The 22,111-nt window shown below is 46.0% G+C and overlaps 1 protein-coding gene across 1 annotated transcript; it reads right to left on the bottom strand.

The window, feature by feature from the left end:
• Window positions 1-4,062: 4,062 nt before the first annotated feature.
• On the bottom strand, window positions 4,063-17,741 carry LOC144094122 (tubulin beta-4 chain-like). Its single transcript, XM_077628044.1, has 7 exons — window positions 17,642-17,741; window positions 16,784-16,892; window positions 15,229-15,339; window positions 6,729-6,973; window positions 6,380-6,579; window positions 4,442-4,878; window positions 4,063-4,292 (listed from the first exon to the last, which is right to left on the bottom strand). Exons 1-7 carry the CDS (start codon window positions 17,696-17,698, stop codon window positions 4,120-4,122), a joined length of 1,332 nt encoding a protein of 443 aa, XP_077484170.1. The 5' UTR covers window positions 17,699-17,741; the 3' UTR covers window positions 4,063-4,119.
• Window positions 17,742-22,111: the final 4,370 nt, after the last annotated feature.

Genomic DNA, 22,111 nt, shown 5'->3' with positions numbered 1-22,111 from the left:
AATAATTTAGCCCAAGTGGGGATCTTTAACATGCGCCACTTGTCGCTGCCGCACACGGGTATTTTTGTATTACGCCTCCATTGAAATATGGCCGCCGCGGCAGAAATCGAACTGGCGACCTTGGTATCAGCAGACGACCGCCAAAGGCACTGCGGCGTCTACGATATGGGGTTCATTGTGTAAACAGACCTTAACATAACGTAAGAGGAACAAAATTGGAGCCTTCCTCAATAGCCATGGATATCCGCATACCTAGTGTACAAAATTAAGCGAAAAATGGTTGCATTTGCGCCTTCCCCGTGCTGTGCATCAAAACAGGTGTTTAAAATAACTTCCTGTGAATTAAACATCAGGCCCCAGAAGCAAAACAGACAATTCCTTACCAGCATTTGTAAGGGTGGCAAGCTGAGTGCGATTTGGTACGGGCCTCCTTACGCTCGAAATTGTTCATTAACTGGATTAATTATGCTGAGGATTTTTTTTTGTGAGAACATGACTGTGACCCCTATCTCGCTAAATTCAGTACATACAATTTTAACAGCTTTTCAGAGTATGTTGCACAGCTTGCGCGTTGCTTCTCGCGTTTAGGCTTCCAAGATGCCCGCAGCATCTAGCAGGCGTTTCCATTACGCTCGTCCAACCAGGATCAGTTGTAACGATACTCACGCATTGTAAAAACGAAGTGAGTACACAAAAATAGACGCGACTACAGTGAGGAGAGCAATGGATTTGTCGTGATGTCTTCCCTTCTGCCGTAACATGGGCTTACATTTTGCGCTGGTATAATTACAAATGCGACACCTACCCCAAACCCGATCTGCGCTGAATAATAATAATAATTGGTTTCTTGGAGAAAAGAAAATGGCGCAGTATCTGTCTCATATATCGTTGGACACCTGAACCGCGCCGTAAGGGAAGGAATAAAGGAGGGAGTGAAAGAAGAAATGAATAGGTGCCGTAGTGGAGGGCTCCGGAATAATTTCGACCACCTGGGGTTCTTTAACGTGCACTGACATCGCACAGCACACGAGCGCCTTAGCGTTTTTCCTCCATAAAAACGCAGCCGCCGCGGTCGGGTTCGAACCCGGGAACTCCGGATCAGTAGTCGAGCGCCCTAACCACTGAGTCACCGCGGCGGACATCTGCACTGAAGGAGTAGGTGATTTGTGGTCAACCGTCTTTGGTTGTCGTTGGTCTCGCAAGGTTAATGACACTCCCATAAGGAGGGATCAGCTCAGAATCCGGTGAAGGCCAAGAAGTGCGTAAAAAGTGTGCCTTATATTATTTAAAGGAAATCTGAGTTTTTAGAGATGAACACATCGCGGAACGTCGCAAACCTCGTCTTCGTCATCTATAAGTGAATCATGAGCTTGCCGTTAAAAAAACTAAACACTGATCGAACTGTTCGTTTATGCGGTTGAATGTAAGTAAATAAATGTTATCTGACTCATTCATTCGTTGTGCTTACCGAAATGAAGCTTTAGAATTTGCATACGCTCGGAGTGCCTTGTGCTTGTCAGTAAATGGAACGAGGAAAACGCTACGGACGAGGATGATGAGCGCAGTGTAGGTCGTAATTTCTAATCTGTAGCATATTTCCTTGCCATGAGATGCCTAGCATTTCCTGATACTGATTAAGAATTTGATATATATATATATATATATATATATATATATATATATATATATATATATATATATATATATATATATATATATATATATATATATATATATATATATATATAGCAAGCGGCTCTTTTAGGGGGAAGGGCAGAAATTATGTAACATATACTATTGTTTCTGGTATAAGTCTGCGAGTTATACATGCTAAAAAATTCATATTTTGCGCTTTGCGGACCATCTGTATACATGCACTGCACAGCATTTTTCTTTTTCAGCATCGCTGAATGTGGCACAAAGTTCGCGACGGTTACTCTATTGCCACGTTTTGTGATACTTGAACTGCGCCAAATATAATTTTATGTGCTGTTCGCACGCCTGATTCTGATAGTGTATGTAACGAGTGCGGAAAGTGTAGTATTTTTTTTCTCTTCAGCCGTCTCCAGACTCATACATTCCAGAACCCAGGTATGTGTAGTCTTTATTATCCGTCACAATATTAAAATGTGTGGAAGCTATGTCACCACAACGCGGATCTCAAAAATATATATTGGAAATGCCCTTTTGCCCCCCTGGAGGGAAAAAAATTCTGTCGCTTGACCAATGGGAGGCTCTCCTATTCAGCACCGATCTGATGATTCAGACAAAGGTCGTACAACTGGCCGAAGACGCCGCCACAAGCCAGGACATTCTGGCTGTGGTTTAGGCGAGGGGCCTAAAGCCTCTCAAACTGTTGGAAATAAAAGTTTTACAATCCATATGCAGCCAAAATTGTGCGTTGCGGACTATACACTGCATGCGGACTGTATACCGGATATTACGGTAAGGCGATAAAAATGCAACGGTTTCCCCTCCAGTAGTGCACGAGTTGTCGCCGAATTTCGCGTTACACTGCCGCGACCTGGCTGCTATTTGACCACGAAAATCCTCGCAGTCGCCGACGGAAACAGATGGCACAGATCCTTGACAGTAACCTCGACTCGCCGACAATCAGTCGTAATTACACCAGAGGTAGCCCCATCGAGAAGGCTTCCCAAATATTCCGCCATGGGGGTACCAGCTGAGAACCACTTACATTAAAATGGGCTCTACACACCGGGAATCAAATCACGAACGCCACAGCTCGCGGTCATAAAACCAAACGGTAGTCGACGAAGTGGGAACCTATCCTGTAATGCAAACGTACTACGGAGACATACTTGAGCCCCTCAGGGACATCAGGAAGCGCTTTCCTACCTGCCATGCAAAACTTGGAAGGATCACTTAAGCTCCGCCCTAAGGGTATAACGCGGTAGCGAAATCGGTTAATTACCATATATGCAAACGGTCGTTCTGTACTTTGCATCCAAAAATACCTGGGCATTCAATACCTGGGCAATCAAGAGCTTGCGATTTTTCACTCACGACACCGAAAACACGAACATCGGCTCTGGATTTTCGGGTGAACGGGCCCTTTACCGCTATCGCGTTAAGAGCTGGTGATGCTGACGCTAAACTGCTATAGAAACAAAGAGCTGTTTACCCCAGGCCCTCGCCGGAAATATCGCTCCCGCCTCCAACCATAGGGCTTTCAGATCACGAAAGCTCGCGTGGTTTCCAAAGCACCTACCCTCCGTTTCTGTGGACACCACGCTAAGGGATTCTGAATCAATAGCGCAGAATTCAACACGGACAATGTTCGTTGAGTATTAAGGGTTGAGGGCTCCTCACAGTGGCGAATCGCCAAAGCCTTTGACGACGAACCTTTCTGCGCTGCGTCCCGGGTTAGGGCTATGCCGCTCACAGAAGGACGAGATATGGGCCTTGTGGTTAGATCGCTACAGGTTAAGCAGCCCCGAGGAGCTAGACTATCGCTGAACAATGAATTGGTCAAGCAGCCTCAAATGCTACTTGATGTGATGTGGGCGTCTTCTCAACGTGTTTTCCTTGCCTCAAGTAGAAGAGTCTCTCAAGGAAAGTGATTCGATCGTCCTAGTATTGACGAAGATCCCGTCACTGAAATTTTTGTTAAAAATCGTAAAAATATGAGACAAAAGATGGCTAGATAATATGCCAAATAACCTCAGTCAAGTAACACTGAGAATAAGCAAAATGTATTCTCCGTAGCGATGTTCTAAAAACCGGCTCTTGTCATATCAGTGTCGACAGCACAGAGAATTTGCCACATCATCAGACAGGAAGTATCCGAGACCAATAATAGCTCATCAAAACTAGTTTTCCTTGATCACCTTGCGTTCGCTCTAAAAGCGGTTCGATGAGAAGATTTTAACAGATTTTAGAGTTTCGTCAAAATGCCGAAAACGGCGGTCACACTGCTATTTACAGATGTGCGCACATTGCAATACAGTAAGGTTTAGCTGCTTTGCGTGACCATCCTTGTGACGCAGTCCGGGCCTACGACATACTAAAGTGCACAAGCACCTGGCTCAAAAAGAAGGATCCACGACAAACAAACACTTTATTGTAAACCGAAAGAAAAAAAGCACTGCACACAAACTAGGCCTCTGCCTGGGTCTCCTCGAATTCCCCCTCGTCCTCATCTGAGGCCTCCTGGTACTGTTGGTATTCTGACACCAGTTCGTTCAAGTTGGACTCTGCCTCGGTGAACTCAAACTCGTCCATGCCCTCTCCGGTGTACCAGTGCAGAAAGGCCTTGCGGCGGAACATAGCTGCAAAAAAATAATATATCAAGCAGGTGGGGTCACACTCCTAGAACTGTCCCCGAAAATGCGCTGTTCCAGAAAATCGACAGCAATGGGTACCTACAATGAAAGCATGTGCTTTTAAGAACCACTTTCAAATCAAACACGATGGTCACCTGTAAACTGCTCGGAGATCCGCCTGAAAAGCTCTTGAATGGCTGTGCTGTTCCCAATGAAAGTAGCAGACATCTTCAGACCTCGAGGCGGTATGTCACAGACAGCTGTCTTTACGTTGTCCGGGATCCATTCAACGAAGTGACTCGACTGCTTGTTCTGGATGTTGAGCATCTGGTCATCGACTTCCCGCATGCTCATTCGGCCTCTGAAGACTGCAGCAACTGTCAGGTAACGACCGTGGCGGGGGTCGCAAGCAGCCATCATGTTTTTGGCATCGAACATTTGTTGCGTCAGCTCCGGCACAGTCAGAGCCTGGTACTGCTGGCAGCCGCGGGACGTGAGTGGAGCAAAGCCAGTCATGAAGAAGTGGAGGCGAGGGAAGGGCACCATGTTAACGGCCAGCTTGCGAAGATCAGCATTCAGCTGCCCAGGAAATCTGTGAAGAATGGGACGGTGCTTGATTAGAAGCCCGCTTAATTTACAAGGGGAGAGAGAATTTACAGAGGTATGTTGGGCGCTCTTGTTTGGGAGCAGTGAGAACAAGATTGTGGTAAGATTATGGAGCAGCTACAATGGTCAGTGGAGGCATCTTGTAGAATGTCGCGATTGTTGCCGCTGTTCATTCAAAGCTTTTGAATAACGGGTCATCAAATTTGAAATTCAGTTCTCTTCACGCCAGTGCAGACAACGAAGCCCAATGAAAGGACGAACTCATGGAAATTTCAGAAGTGACATAGTTTACACTTTGCCAGTCTGTTCTAGAGAACATTGAAACTGCATGCCTGTTATTTGCCTCAGCCAAATTACAACGGTGGCGAAAGAAACCAGCTCCAGTAAGATAACAAGATTTCTTCTGTTGCTGTTTCGATTCATTGGCAAAGTCACAAAAAATAAAAATGAATTCTTCACATGGTCACTGCTTCGTATCCAAATCCGAATGTTATACAAATTACTACATTAGGAGAACATCGATGGGTATTAACTTCACCGGTCTGCCGGTTGTCGTGGCACTTTAAAATTATGTGATCGTTCTCCAGGCCCTAAAACACCATCCCCCAACAATGGCAACAAGTATTCCATACTGACTGCTCAGCAGGCTTATGTGGTACTCTGCTCCCTACTTCCTCAGAAAGTGCCACTATTTATCGAAGAAAAACTTCCATACCAAAACGTGGGAATTTGTATTCCCTTTTCCCGCAGAGAAAACGGGGATAACTGATTTCACTGTACGTGAGGCTTTATATGGAGGTCCTGTACGCTAGGATTAAGGAGCTGAACGAGATAAATGTGCGCTTTATAAAGGAGAAACATTTCAAAAAGCATTCTCCACTGACACACACCTAAATTATTTCCAAGAGATTTGAGATGTTTGCTTTTTGAACAGAGTAGTTTTTCATCATTTACAGCGCGAGGCCTTAATTTACCTTTTCGTCTCATGAGTTTCTGAGGTACAGTGGTTAAACACGGACATTTTATTCCCAATGTGTGCAATCGCATGCCGTAGATTAGGAGCCGCTCCATTATTCCCGACGGCAGCCGCCTTCTCGTTATTGCTGCCGTTGCCAAATTCACTTTCCTTGAAGTGCTTTTCAAAGCTTCCTTGAGCAGCTGCATGGCTGGCTATAGCAGGTGCGGTGTTTGTTAGTTTTTGTGCGGACGGTGAGGGTGCTTTTATTTGCTTTCTTGCTCGCCATTGTATTTTCTGAAAATATTGCCACCATATGCACTTTATACATGGAGATTAGCTGTAGTGTATTACTCTAAACATTTTGTAAAAGACCTTGGCGACCGCAATCTTTGCAGTGGTTGTTCCATAATGAACCGATCACTACCGTCGGAACTAACAATTCGGCGGATGGTGTCGACCTGTTTGGGCTCTTTATGAACATGCATGAGGCGCTTAAGTGACCCCTTGAATGAAGCTGCGAAATACTTACCTCAGGCATGTGGTCACACCCGACATCGTTGCAGAAACCAAGTGGTTAAGGTCTCCGTAGGTGGGAGTCGTGAGCTTAAGCGTCCGGAAGCAGATGTCGTAGAGTGCTTCGTTGTCGATGCAGTAGGTCTCGTCGGTGTTCTCCACAAGCTGATGCACTGACAAAGTAGCATTGTAGGGCTCGACGACAGTGTCCGAAACCTAGAGGTAGCCGCAGAAAGAGAATGAGAACTTTGTGCATAACGACTAATCAAAATTCAAGGAAGACGCCTTATTAAGCAAGGCCAAAATGTCATGATTGATTTGCTTCAAAGATGCTGAAATTGGGTCCTGCAGATAATGTCACACACCTTTGGCGAGGGCACTACACTGTAGGTGTTCATGATGCGATCGGGGTACTCTTCACGGATCTTCGAGATGAGCAGTGTGCCCATGCCAGATCCAGTACCACCGCCCAGGGAGTGAGTCAGCTGGAATCCCTGCAGACAGTCACAGGATTCCGCTTCCTTGCGCACAACGTCGAGCACCGAGTCCACCAGTTCAGCACCCTCGGTGTAGTGGCCCTTGGCCCAATTGTTGCCAGCGCCACTCTGACCTGAAGGGGCGGGTTGTGAAAGGCGTATACTTGCACAAACTGTATCCAGAAGAAAATCAGTACTGGAATATGCAATAAAGGAAAGCCACTCAGAGACAGAGATCTCCACCGAGGCACTCCTTGTAAAAATAGAGGGTGATGGCTGCGTTGTGAGTAGACGCACGACCTGGACAACATTATCATTCGTCATCATTTGCAAAACGCGGCACCTACAAAGCCATAACCTTCATCGCCTTCTCGGAGTGGCGGAGATCTCGGAAGGTTATTTTGAAATAATAGATGCTTTTCGGGATTTGATAAAAGAAATTAATGTTGTCGCACGAAGGAGTAGCATATCTGTAGGGGACCACGAGATTCCGATTCGCATCTGTCTAGGGTCAGATTTGAAATATTTGCTTGTTGTTCATTGTCTGCAGTCTGCTGCATCACACTATCCTTGTCCATTTTGTCGAGCAAACCCACAGACAAGGTGCTCAGTTCTGACAAGTAACAGGAGCTTTAATGAGCCTCCTTTGATCCGCACTCTTGAGAACATGAAAGCTGATTGCTGCGCAGAGGCGAACGGGATGGAAAACGTGCCATTGTTTAACTTCGACTCTGATTTAATAATTCCTGATGTATTGCACATGAAGTTAAGAATAGTTAACCGCCTTGTAGATGGATTGCTTTCAGAAGCAGAAGACAGATTACCGTGAAAAAGTCCGCAACCCACGTTGTATGACCATGCACGTTCAGGACATCGTTGACGCCATAAATAACTGTGGGATTAAATTTCACGTCTGGGAAACGAATGAAGGAAACAAGAGAAAAACATTCACGTCGGTATCGGGGGGCGATTGTGAGCGCCTGCTAAAGGCTTTGCCTGAAAAACTGGCCGGGAAATTGCACCCTCAGACAGAGGAAAAAACTTTGCTCCTTTGGAAGCTTATGCGGAAAATTTTTTACCACCTGGAAAATGATGTTGAAGGTCGCAGCATAGAAAGAGAAACCTCAGAATTCTTTCACACGTTCTTAGAATTAGGAGCCCAAGGTTGCAAAGCCTATGGTGGCGATAGAGTTACGCCGTACATTCATATTCTCGCGCACCACGCTTCCGCAAAGCAAGAAAGGTTCAAGTGCCTTGGTTGAATTTCAAGGCGCAGGGTTAGAGGAAAAAAACGACGTGCTAAAGCATCTACACCATGGGAAGTCTAACATGTGGAATGCAGCCGCTGACGCTCTCAAGCTGGCGAAAAGGCTTGAAGTGAGTGAGAATATCAGACTAAGCCGTGCATATAAAAAGCGGGACCAAGAGTATTGGTTTGAGGGACTTATTCAAGAGACACGGGCGAAGAGGCTACGTTGTGCAGATGAAAAAGTGAGCGAAGGAAACTGCATGTCTACAAAATGTGGACGACATGGATGCAGGAGAATTGCGCACGGAGTTTCGGAGTCAAATCAATAGAAAAACTTCGCAACCTTGTAAGGAAAGAAAGAGAAAAGCAATGATTGTAGCCATAGGAGGAGATAACAGTTATGTGGTGAGATGTGCCTTTTAATTTTGCTTGTTTCCTCCTATATTTAGAGTGCTGTGTTGTACCTCTAGTTTAGAAAGTGAATCACTGCTTGAAGATGAAGAGTACTGTTCCTGATGCCTTATGTAACCTGCTTCTAAAGGAGTGTTCGGTGTGTACTAAAAATAGTGTATTTGTATTATGTGACTGTTTAACTGCCTTATATGCCCTGAGCAATTTTTGGTGCAATATAAATGTGATATGTGTGTTTTGTAAGTATTGCAGTTGTCACTTATAAAATGATATTTTGGCTTGTCTTTTGCGTAAGAAAATTCTTTTCTGTAAACAAACCATGGATAACCGATTTATAACGCAATCAGTACAGCTATAAAAATACTTGGGGGGGGGGTGCTTTGAAAATGAACATGCACACACGCCTTTGAGTTCTGCGGGGCAGCAGGAAAAAAATTTGCAGCGAATTTAAGAAAACTGATTGGTCGTATCGGGCGTAGATCATATGATACTGGCATCAAGTGCACAATGCGCACAAACAGGCTCGAGAAAAGTGACGACTGCAATACTACGCACATTCAATGCCATTATTTATGTTCATTTGTATGTCCTTCTTTGCTGACTCATTTCGTTTGGCAACCGATTAAAAGTTTGCCTTGTTCTTTATTCTTTTCGCAAAGTATTGCTTCTTTTGTATGCCATGTTGCTGTGAAGTGTGTTTAGTTATATTCATATTCGTTACGTTTGGAGTGCATCGTTCTGGTTGTACATGTAACAGGAACACAAGGTAATGACGCTGTGATTCTGACTGTACACATTGTTTCCAAATGTTGTATAAAAAGTGTATAATAAAATATTTTATGTCAGAACTATAGCCCTTGTCCTTGCCTTTTTGCGGGGAAGTTATAACCCCTTCCGCACCAGCTATCAGATAGTGTGATAAGTGCAAGTTTATTGACAGCGACGCCATGAAAATAACCTATTACATTTGCTCGATTTACTCCCCAAAGGTGCATAGGAGAAAAGAAATATAACCTCCAGTGCTTCGAATATTACTGTAAACGTAACAGATCACTTCCCATGAGTGTTATCGTTGCGAAGGCTTCCCCTTCATTCATGGTAATTTGCTGACATTGTGCTTTCCGCTACGTGCTATAATGACATCCCCGCCTGCTATAATGACATCCCCGCCTATTTGATAGTCTCATTAACTTTGTAACATAGAATGCAATTCGTGACTTATTTTATTGGTATCCATTCCTTTTTACCGTCTGGTTATTTTTGTTGCGCTCTACCTCTCTATTACAATTGTATTTGGTTTGATTTACCAAACGCTGCTGCTTCCAAAGTAAGCGAAAGTATTGTTCAGTGCAGTATAATTAGTTTTTCACCTGACCACAGAAATCAAAGCTGCTGCAGGCAGAGTAACCTGGGAACTGGGAAAAGCTACAATGAAATTATACAAATTAGTTCCTTACAGGCTATGAGGGACAGCGCACTGGAGCGCTTCGAACTAATTCGACCCCCCGGGGGTAAACAGCCGGAGCGTTGTTGCATTTCGCGTACGCTGAAAGGTGGGCATAGCGGCTGGGTCCTGAGCCGGCCTTACATCACCCGGCACCCTGTGCAAGACTTTGCCGCCCCCCCCCCCCCACCCGTTCCCTCTCTCTTCGAATGTATTTGTGGGGGTGGTTCTCTTGATTTTCATTGGCCGTCCTAACGGGGGGCACTTCTAGTTTTCATTCTTTTAACAGTCTCAATGTAGTATTGGTACTGGCGTGGGCAGGACACTTAGTTGTTTTTTATTTTTCTTCCCCCTCTAATTTATACCCCTTGACATCCTTTGATCTTGCGATTGGCGGTCAATTTTTTAGACGTTTACATAGCATTTTGAAGAAGATGAATCTTAAAAGCATGCTGCTTGCGATAACGCAACTCATCTATTATACTGGTGAAAAAGAAAAATTTATTGCTTAAAATGATTACAGCCCAGCCTCAAAGGACAGATGCAAACGTTCTTGAAAGCAGGCTGTCAAGACAGTCGCTTCAGACGATTGATATGACATCGCGACTAACCCTTTTAATCCGTGTTTAACCCTCTTGCACATGGCGGCAACTTGCGATGTCACTCTGGGAGGTGCGGGAGAATTAAATGCGATATCATGACAATCGGCCGACGAAGCAGCGTAGCAGCGACTGGCAGCGTAGCGGCTGGCAGCGTTGCAAATTGCGACAGCCACAATATTTACCATTTATATATACCGTTATGAAATGCTTCCTTGATGACGTCCATGTAAAAGCGCTTTCTCGTAGCCCAGAAGTGGACACAATTAAATTCACCAATTTGTTTGCAAAAATGGAAAAAAGTTGGTGGTATCTTGCGGTATCTTTAAAAGCGAAGTTTCGTACCTCAAAAGCGAAGCCTCACTTTTTCAATTGTGTTACACAGGATGGATCCCGGCAATACATCATGCATGCATATTACAGAAGTCAGAATGAAAGAACAGCAAAAAAGTCGCCAATAGCTGCAGCAATAAAAGTATGAATAGTGATCATGCGTGAAATTTTTCATTCATACATTCATACTAATATATTTTCTATAGAAACGAGCACATTTATTAAAATTAGTTGACCAAAACAAAAGGTTCTGAACCCAGGTTAGAACTCTAAGTGCAAACTCGAGTCACCATATTCGGACAACGCTAGAGTCACTATTTGAAAGCATTACAGGTGAACGTGACAGTAACAACCTGAACTTCTATATAGACGCTATTTGCTTCTAGACTCCATATTCTGTGTTCTGGCCGACAACAGCTGAACAGCTTCAGAATGTTTCTGAGTAAAGCTATATCAAATTTTCTTAAATAACTATTGAAAGAATAAACGTAAACATTTATATCCGCGAATACTTTTTGATGTCGGCCGTTTGAATGCCGCTACGCTCTTTAAAAGTAACAAGAATAGCTACAATTCAGGCGAGCTAGCTCTCATACCCTAATATATCATGATCACACGCCCCAATAAACTTTTTAAATAATAGCAAAGGGCTGAAAATTTGCAAAGTTGCTCCATGACAAGCATATATGAACAGCCGCGAATATTTTATGTAGCTGCGTTAAAGCATGGTCATCATAACAACCTTCTTTATTTAAAGATCCGGTCGAGACACTGGGTTCGAGCTCTGACATGTGTTCTTGTCTGCAAGGCAAAAGTCACCCGATAAAAAGATAAGCGTCGAAATGTACGCAACTTCAGCAGTATTTCTGTAGCGTAGCTCGGTGCCGGGCGCCATCTTTCATATTTTAGGCAATATCACGTTTCAATTATAAGGCCTCAGGAAGCTTCTTGATCAAAGCTATGCCAGATCGTTGCACACCATTTTAAACACCATATATTTGGGTACCTAAAACCGGGAAGCATTTTCGATATCTATTCGTGTTACGGTGCTATACAGTTTCAAAGTCTGTAAAAATGCCAAAACTTTGGCCCCCTTCGTAGGCAGCATCGTATAATATTCAAACGCGCTGGGAAGCTCGTGTATTAATAGCACAGGACAGAAACTTCGGCACATTCCTCAGCTAAGTGTATATTACACAAATCCCCGAAGCATTTTTGTAGGTGATTGTGTTCACGTTTTACGATTTTTTTTTGTACCTCTTCCCATTCAGTTACGCTCCCTGTCGCCGCCACTGCCGGTAGATGGCACAAGTAGTAGATGTCACAGAAAGCTGGGCATGAAAGAAAGCCATGCTCTGGGCGGTAAAAACAATACTTATGCTGCATGGTGGAGGTAGCGAGAAGAGAGATAAACAACGCTCAACAGAGTTGGAGTTAACAGCTTGCGGAAGTTCCCGATAATGCGACGGGTGAAAGAAGTTCAAAATATATGTTCACGTCTGCAAACGATTCAACAAGTCATGGCTCGCATTGCACTCGGCTACAGAACACAATCTACGGGACACAAGCGAGTCCCTACGTAAAGCGGGTGACAAATGACATGAACACAGGGGAGGGAGAACCGCCAGCTGTGCTCATATCCTGTGTTATATCTGTCTGGAATATTTTGTTTTATGCCGGATTGTCCCCGCAGACGGCCGCCTCCCTTCCTTGTGTAATGCGCTACCTATGCGTTTTGCTGAGTGATGTGGTGTTGTGTCAAAGGCGGATGGAATTGTTTGTAGCGAGAGCTACGCTAGGCTATAGCCAGCGGCCCATTTCGGGTAAGCGTGTCTAGTCACTACTGCGCATGAGCCACTAGTTGCACCGAGCCATAGGTATTCCGCCGCTACGTAGCGCCACACCTTTCCTTAAATTCGATTCTCAAGTTTTCTTTTTTCTTGTTTCCATCCCGTATTTATCCATTCGATCTAGTGTCCACCGAGACATATGAGACAGTTGCTGCTCCATTTCCGTTTCTCAAAACAAAAAAAATGAGCCGCCGGCGCTCATTTGGTGCATTGGTGTTGTTGACAACGTAGAAGCCGCTCATTTTTACGAAAGGAAAGGCGCACAACTGGCTCCCTGGGTCATTGGACACCTCACTTTCGCTTTCATGTAACGTGGCGTTGGCATGCAACTGCAAAAAATTAATGTGGAGTAGCTCAGTTAATCTAGGGTATACAAAGCGAAAGGTGTCGGCGTTCACAGTGTTCTTGGCGTTGACAATGTTCTAGACGATGATGGAGTTGTATAAAGGAAGGGCGCATAACTGACTGCCTGGATATGCGGACGCCTCATTCGTGATTTGATGCACATGGCAGTGGTGGGAGAGAGATGTGGCCTGAATGCAATAGCGCTGACAGCGTTGTGGCTGACATGCGGCACTGCAGCAATAGCTAGGCCGCTGCGTTCGTTTACTGATCAAGATCTCGCGATCAACCATTAACTGCGTGCCACCTCCCAGGGTGGCAGGGAGGGCGCGCTGCCTATCCAGTGTGGGGAACGCAATCAAAGCAGTCTTTTGCAGTTGGATACCAGCGCCACGTGCATGGAAGCGAGATTTAGGTCTCCGCTGACACACGGAGCCGGTTGTGCGCCGCGGTGGCTCAGCGGTTAGGGCGCTCGGCTACTGATCCGGAGTTCCCGGGTTCGAACCCGACCGCGGTGGCTGCATTTTTATGGTGGAGAAACGCTAAGGCGCCCGCGTCTTGTGCCATGTCAGTGCACGTGAAAGATCCCCAAGCGGTCGAAATTATTCCGGAGCCCTCCACTACGGCACCTCTTTCTTCTTTCACTCCCTCGTTTATCCCTTCCCTTACGACTCGGTTCAGGTGTCCAACGATATACGGGACAGATACTGCGCAATTTCCTTTCCCCAAAAACCAATTATTACGTTTATTATTACGTCTTTCCTTTCGTGAAAATGAACGGCCTTTTCAAAGTTGTCAACGCCAATGAACTATGAACACCGTCGGCTGACTAGTTTTGTTTGGTTTTTGAGGAAAGGAAATGACACAGTAACCGTCTCACATATCTCGGTGGACACCCGAGCCGCGCCGTAATGGAAGCGATAAAGAAGGGAGGGAAAGAAAAAAGAGAAAGCTGACAATTGAAAGTTGGATTTTGAGGAAAGGCGTGGCGCTGCGCAGCGGCGGACACCTGTGGCTCGATGCTACTATTGGCTCATGCTCAGTAGTGACTAGGGAGCGAGAAAGAGAGAATTATGCGCGGTGAGCCGCGCGTTTTGACGTTATGTGCATCCTCGGAGCACCGCCACGGCGATATCGCAAGTTTGCGGCCAGAAAAGCCTTCACTTTAAAACCCCATTTGATTGCCTTCCGCACTTTTGATATGCAGCACGTTCACCCTGCCTCTGTGGCTCGTTGCAGTTGATGATCGCGAGAGGTTGATCACCCAATGAACGCTGCGGCCTATTACTGCAGTGCCGCGTGTCTACAACGAAGTTATCAGTGCTAATGTATGCAGAGACCCGCCGCGATGACTCAGTGGTTAGGGCGCTCAGCTACTGCTCCGGAGTTCCCGGGTTCGAACACGACCGTGGCGGCTGCGTTTTTACTGAGGCAAAACGCTAAGGCGCCCGTAGGCTGTGCGATTTCAGTGCACGTTAAAGATCCCCAGGTGGTCGAAATTATTCCGGAGCCCTCCACTACAGCACCTCTTTCTTCCTTTCTTCACTCCCACCCTTATCCCTTCCCTTACAGCGCGGTTCAGGTGTCCAACGATATATTAGACAGATACTGCGCCATTTCCTTTCCCCCAAAACCAATTAATATTAATGTATGCAGCCCACATGTCTTCACCATCGTCACGTACCTCGAAGGGCGAGTGAAACGTCCACTGACCCGGGGAGCCAGTTTACGCACTACCTTAAGCGTCTAGAATGGTGTCCACGTTAATGAACACATTGAACGCCGACAGCTTTTGCCTTGTATATCATCGATTCCAATTCATTTTATTTTCGAAATGGCCCATGTGTTTCTTCTCTCGTAATATGCTCTTTTCACGGCGCACTACATTCTTGATGAACCACCAAGCTGGCGTCTCAATCTTGGCGGCCTAGGTTTCGCAAGGAACTGATGAGAATGTCCATAGATCAAACTCGAAGTACTTGATTGCGTGGCTGTATTAAACTGACTGTTACTCGGACTGGATTATACTGAGCGAGGATTCGCTGTGCGTACAGGGATGTGGGTACAAATTAAGCCAGTTGTACGCTTTAAAGATTAGTCTATACTGTGCGCTCTTGTGGATGTGTTTATGTAGTAGGTTTTAAGCCGAGAAGCCCCTTACCGAACACAAAGTTATCCGGCCGGAAGAGTGGTCCAAACGGTCCCGAGCGGACGGCGTCCATGGTTCCCGGCTCCAAGTCAACCAGGATGGCCCGAGGCACGTATTTACCTCCTCAAACAAAAAACAAATATCACTTAGCGGCAACAAAGATACCGTGCAGTTATTTCAAGTACCTGCGTCACAACAAAGCCAGTTAAAGAAATGAAAATGGAGCGCGCCAACTGTAGGTGTCATAGCAAATAAAAGCGGCACTACTAGGTTCTTGCGCCACCTCCCGGCCTTTAAACAGCAGATCCAGTTATATTTAATAATAAAATATTTAAATATCTTACAGCAGAAAAACAGAAGGTGAAATGATAGATAAATTGAGATGGATCAAAATGATGTCACTACATTAACGTCCTGTTGCGACTCCGGTTTCGAATCTGTTTCGTATTACTAAACTTACGGTGTCCTATATGGGATTAACATTCCGAATACTGTACATGGGTTGTCATCAACGCAGTAGTGCCGGCCTCTGGATAAATTTGTACCACCTCGGGTTACTTTACGCGCAATAAGATCGCAGAACACACGGCTCTTTATGATCTCGCCTCCATAGAAATGCGTCCGCCAAATCATGGATGTCATGAGCGAGCCCCTTCCAAATGAAGCACAGCGGCGGTATTAGCCAACATAGAATTAAAAACTCCTTACAAACTCACTGTAGCAAAAGGAAACGTAGTAGAGGGGAGACGGACTATGTCCTCGTCAAACCTGACGAGGGAATTCAGAACCCGGGTTCGAATCCGACCGCGGCGGCTGCGTTTTTATGGAGGAAAAACGCTAAGGCGCCCGTGTGCTTTGCGATGTCAGAGCACGTTCAAGATCCCCAGGTGGTCGAAATTATTCTGGAGCGCTCCACTACGGCACCTCTCTCTTCCTTTCTTCTTTCACTCCCACCTTTATGCCTTCCCTTGCGGCGCGGTTCAAGTGTCCGCCGATATATGAGACCGACACTGCGCCATTTCCTTCCCCCAATACCAATTATTATTATTAATATTATTATTATTATTATTATTATTATTATTAAAAACTCATTCGCGTTGTGAACATTCATTGCCTATGAAAAAAATGCTTTGGTCAAGAACCTTCAAGCTAATCCCTGCGGTACTTGTGGCAATGCAACCTGAAAAGCTGCTATGGCCTAACATAACATGCCGCAAGGAGAAGAGGTCACTAGACGTTGCACTTTGACCTAACTAGATTTGCGCGATCGGTTGTAGAATTTAAAGCTTGAAGAGCAAAGGCCTGCCGTTGAAGAAGCTCCATTGACAGGCCAGATATCAGCTTAACAGCACAAACAGCGCTATTAAGGCAGGACCGAGAATAAGAGACAACCATACACACAGCGTTCGGTTTTGTGTTTCGCTTGCTGCTTCTGTTGAAGTCATGTGCCAAACGGCCCGGCAAATTTCCGTAATGATTAGCAGTGCGAAACAGCCGCAAAGCAAGATCAACTCGACGGGGAAGCTTCAAAGTGAAATTATCAACCGAAATACAGCCAGACGCGTACCGGAGGCCTCATTGTAGTAGACATTGATGCGCTCCAACTGGAGGTCCGAATCGCCATGGTACGCCCCGCTTGGATCGATGCCATGCTCATCGGAAATCACCTCCCAAAACTGCAGACGGGAAAAGAATTCAGTCATGAGAGTGGCGTCACATCGCGCGGTGGCGGCAGTCAAAGCATATTTAGAGGATGTAATTCACAGCGAAAGCAACATAACTGCTACAGTTACACTTGTCAACTGGATTTTGTAGTCAACTCGTCAACTGCCATCGATTCTCACCTGCCATGTGTCTTGCTGATGGCGGAAACCCGGCCGGGCCTAAGATCACTTGAGGCCTTTGAATTGCATCAAACGCGAAAACTAGGTCGTGCGAAAAAAAATTCCGGCGAAGAATTTTCGCCGATCGCTTTGCGGCAGTCATTTGCCATAAAACTGTTCCATGTCACCTCTCCGCCAAGACGGATTGTCTCGAATTTTTTTACAACCGGGAATAAAGTCTGAGCTATATGCCATAAAACAACAACAATATCTCAACGCTCTCAAAGCGCGAGCAGTAATTAAAAGGTCAGAGCGAAAGGAGTTGTCAAGAACAAGAGATTCGATGAGCATTAGCTAGGGCTCAACATTGTCCAACGCAAAGAGGCCACAACTTAGAACGAAAGCGGTACGTCTGGTAAAAGCCGCGACTGCTTCACAGGCAATTGCTTTCGCCCGTATCCTGAAACGAGATTCTAGTACGTGGCGTTTAGGACGCAACGTAATCACCAACGTAAAACGCGCCGCGACCGGCACTGGGAGCGAATGGCAACCGCGATCCCCTGAGCCGTGAAATAACCCACGAGGTGGTAGAGGTGGCTTACCTTCGCCCCAATCTGGTTGCCACACTGGCCTGTCTGGATGTGGACTATCTCGCGCATGTTCGATGCCACTCCGAGACTCAGCTGTCAAGATGCCGACTGCCTGCCCTGGTCAAGGGTCCACGCATTTGTAGCCTTGCGCCGCATCAACGCTCACTTCTTCCTCAACTCTGTTCCTATGTGTACGCGTGTCGACTCAATAGCGCATAAAGTAGTGCCGCAGCCTGTTCCTGCCATAGTAAATGCGTTTCAGAGCTTATATATAAGACCTTCAGTTCACGTACAGGATGCCGTGTAAACGATATGCGCCGTACAACGCGAACTATTTTTCGTATCGCAAAGCTTCCGGCACAACGGGGTTCTCTCAACTGGCTGCAGGGGCAAACTCGGCCTCTTCTACTTTCTTTTCTCTGTGCTTGGAATTGGTTTCGCTCGAAAGAACTAACGTGCATTCTGCAGCATAATTTTTTCACTTTTCTAACCTTTCGATTTGTGCGCGTGCGGTCGGTTCTAAAGTTTGAATGTTACCGACCAATTGGAAAACTTTATTTCATCATCATTAGCAGCAGCAGCAGCCTGACTGTAGCCACAAGAGGTTAGAGACCTGAGTCCAGGGCCTCATTATCTGTTCCAATCGGGCTTGCCTGGTCGATCAGTCTGCGCTGGTCATCCTGGTTTGTGCTCTCGAAACAGTGGCTTCCCATTGGGAGGAAGGGGTTGGGTGTGGGTATGGGAGGTTGGGTTGGGGGTTTGGGTGGGTCATTATCATCATCGCTGTCTTCAGCCCGACTACGCTCACTGCAGGTCAAAGGCTTCTCCCATGGCTCTCCAGTTATTCCTGTCCTTTGCCAGCTGCACCCACCTTATGCCTGCAAACCTCTTAATCTCATCCACCCACCTAACCTTCTGCCAAACGTTGCCAGGTTCAGATTGGGTGGCTATGTGCCAATATATTCCTGGTGAACAGCAAGCTATTAACACAGACAATTTGCGCAGAAATTGTTCATCCGGGCAGTGATTTTACTAGGTATAATGATCAATACTTTTGATGGATCATGGAATTCTTTAGTAAATGTGGATTCACAATACGGGCCTCTTGCCGTTCCTTGGTCCGGGTTGCGTTCTGCTTTCGGTGCGTTAGGTATGCACACTGCCCGCGGACAATTGTCTGATGTTGGTGAACGTAGCACGGCGACAGGCCGTGCGTATGCCTAATCCACTTACAGCCGCTTGCTCTGACCTCCAGCATCACAGGTGCTGATAACAGGATTAGACATGCGCATCACATTTCACTGTGCGACGTTCACCAACATGGCAGCCAAGGATCCGGGGTCCGCCGTCAGAAGAAAGGATATCGGAATTTCTGCTGGAACCCCTGGTGCGCAGATAACCGGGGCCAATGTAACCTGTCCAATCCCCCACCGTGGGTACGTACCATTCAACCAGAGGACAAAATCATCATCATTATCATCATCATCAACCGGGGCCAGGCCAGATACGGGCCAGGCGCGATCATTACGAACAGAAAGTAGAACGCCACGCGAAGCCTGTTTCGCGACACAAAAACTGGTCTCCAGATTTTATTTTTTGTAATTGTCGACTTTAACGTCTCGAACCGACACATGGGGTGTGAGGAACACCGTAGTGGAGGGCTGCAGAATAATTTAGCCCAAATGGGGATCTTTAACATGCGCCACTTGTCGCTGCCGCACACGGGTATTTTTGTATTACGCCTCCATCGAAATATGGCCGCCATGGCAGAAATCGAACTGGCGACCTTGGTATCAGCAGACGACCGCCAAAGGCACTGCGGCGTCTACGATATGGGGTTCATTGTGTAAACAGACCTTAACATAACGTAAGAGGAACAAAATTGGAGCCTTCCTCAATAGCCATGGATATCCGCATACCTAGTGTACAAAATTAAGCGAAAAATGGTTGCATTTGCGCCTTCCCCGTGCTGTGCATCAAAACAGGTGTTTAAAATAACTTCCTGTGAATTAAACATCAGGCCCCAGAAGCAAAACAGACAATTCCTTACCAGCATTTGTAAGGGTGGCAAGCTGAGTGCGATTTGGTACGGGCCTCCTTACGCTCGAAATTGTTCATTAACTGGATTAATTATGCTGAGGATTTTTTTTGTGTGAACATGACTGTGACCCCTATCTCGCGAAATTCAGTGCATACAATTTTAACAGCTTTTCAGAGTATGTTGCACAGCTTGCGCGTTGCTTCTCGCGTTTAGGCTTCCAAGATGCCCGCAGCATCTAGCAGGCGTTTCCATTACGCTCGTCCAACCAGGATCAGTTGTAACGATACTCACGCATTGTAAAAACGAAGTGAGTACACAAAAATAGACGCGACTACAGTGAGGAGAGCAATGGATTTGTCGTGATGTCTTCCCTTCTGCCGTAACATGGGCTTACATTTTGCGCTGGTATATTTACAAATGCGACACCTACCCCAAACCCGATCTGCGCTGAATAATAATAATAATTGGTTTCTTGGGGGAAAGAAAATGGCGCAGTATCTGTCTCATATATCGTTGGACACCTGAACCGCGCCGTAAGGGAAGGAATAAAGGAGGGAGTGAAAGAAGAAATGAATAGGTGCCGTAGTGGAGGGCTCCGGAATAATTTCGACCACCTGGGGTTCTTTAACGTGCACTGACATCGCACAGCACACGAGCGCCTTAGCGTTTTTCCTCCATAAAAACGCAGCCGCCGCGGTCGGGTTCGAACCCGGGAACTCCGGATCAGTAGTCGAGCGCCCTAACCACTGAGTCACCGCGGCGGACATCTGCACTGAAGGAGTAGGTGATTTGTGGTCAACCGTCTTTGGTTGTCGTTGGTCTCGCAAGGTTAATGACACTCCCATAAAGAGGGATCAGCTCAGAATCCGGCGAAGGCCAAGAAGTGCGTAAAAAGTGTGCCTTATATTATTTAAAGGAAATCTGAGTTTTTAGAGATGAACACATCGCGGAACGTCGCAAACCTCGTCTTCGTCATCTTTAAGTGAATCATGAGCTTGCCGTTAAAAAAACTAAACACTGATCGAACTGTTCGTTTATGTGGTTAAATGTAAGTAAATAAATGTTATCTGACTCATTCATTCGTTGTGCTTACCGAAATGAAGCTTTAGAATTTGCATACGCTCGGAGTGCCTTGTGCTTGTCAGTAAATGGAACGAGGAAAACGCTACGGACGAGGATGATGAGCGCAGTGTAGGTCGCAATTTCTAATCTGTAGCATATTTCCTTGCCATGAGATGCCTAGCATTTCCTGATACTGAGAAAGAATTTGATATATATATATATATGTATATAGCAAGCGGCTCTTTTAGGGGGAAGGGCAGAATTTATGTAACATATACTATTGTTTCTGGTATAAGTCTGCGAGTTATACATGCTAAAAAATTCATATTTTGCGCTTTGCGGACCATCTGTATACATGCACTGCACAGCATTTTTCTTTTTCAGCATCGCTGAATGTGGCACAAAGTTCGCGACGGTTACTCTATTGCTACGTTTTGTGATACTTGAACTGCGCCAAATATAATTTTATGTGCTGTTCGCACGCCTGATTCTGATAGTGTATGTAACGAGTGCGGAAAGTGTAGTATTTTTTTCTATTCAGCCGTCTCCAGACTCATACATTCCAGAACCCAGGTATGTGTAGTCTTTATTATCCGTCACAATATTAAAATGTGTGGAAGCTATGTCACCACAACGCGGATCTCAAAAATATATATTGGAAATGCCCTTTTGCCCCCCTGGAGGGAAAAAAATTCTGTCGCTTGACCAATGGGAGGCTCTCCTATTCAGCACCGATCTGATGATTCAGACAAAGGTCGTACAACTGGCCGAAGACGCCGCCACAAGCCAGGACATTCTGGCTGTGGTTTAGGCGAGGGGCCTAAAGCCTCTCAAACTGTTGGAAATAAAAGTTTTACATTCCATATGCAGCCAAAATTGTGCGTTGCGGACTATACACTGCGTGCGGACTGTATACCGGATATTACGGTAAGGCGATAAAAATGCAACGGTTTCCACTCCAGTAGTGCACGAGTTGTCGCCGAATTTCGCGTTACACTGCCGCGACCTGGCTGCTATTTGACCACGAAAATCCTCGCAGTCGCCGACGGAAACAGATGGCACAGATCCTTGACAGTAACCTCGACTCGCCGACAATCAGTCGTAATTACACCAGCGGTAGCCCCATCGAGAAGGCTTCCCAAATATTCCGCCATGGGGGTACCAGCTGAGAACCACTTACATTAAAATGGGCTCTACACACCGGGAATCAAATCACGAACGCCACAGCTCGCGGTCATAAAACCAAACGGTAGTCGACGAAGTGGGAACCTATCCTGTAATGCAAACGTACTACGGAGACATACTTGAGCCCCTCAGGGACATCAGGAAGCGCTTTCCTACCTGCCATGCAAAACTTGGAAGGATCACTTAAGCTCCGC

The sequence above is a fragment of the Amblyomma americanum genome, chromosome 1 (assembly GCF_052857255.1).
Source record: "Amblyomma americanum isolate KBUSLIRL-KWMA chromosome 1, ASM5285725v1, whole genome shotgun sequence".
Taxonomy (NCBI): Eukaryota; Metazoa; Arthropoda; class Arachnida; order Ixodida; family Ixodidae; genus Amblyomma; species Amblyomma americanum.
Note: the sequence above shows the minus strand (reverse complement) of the source record. Positions and strands in the feature narration are given on the sequence as shown.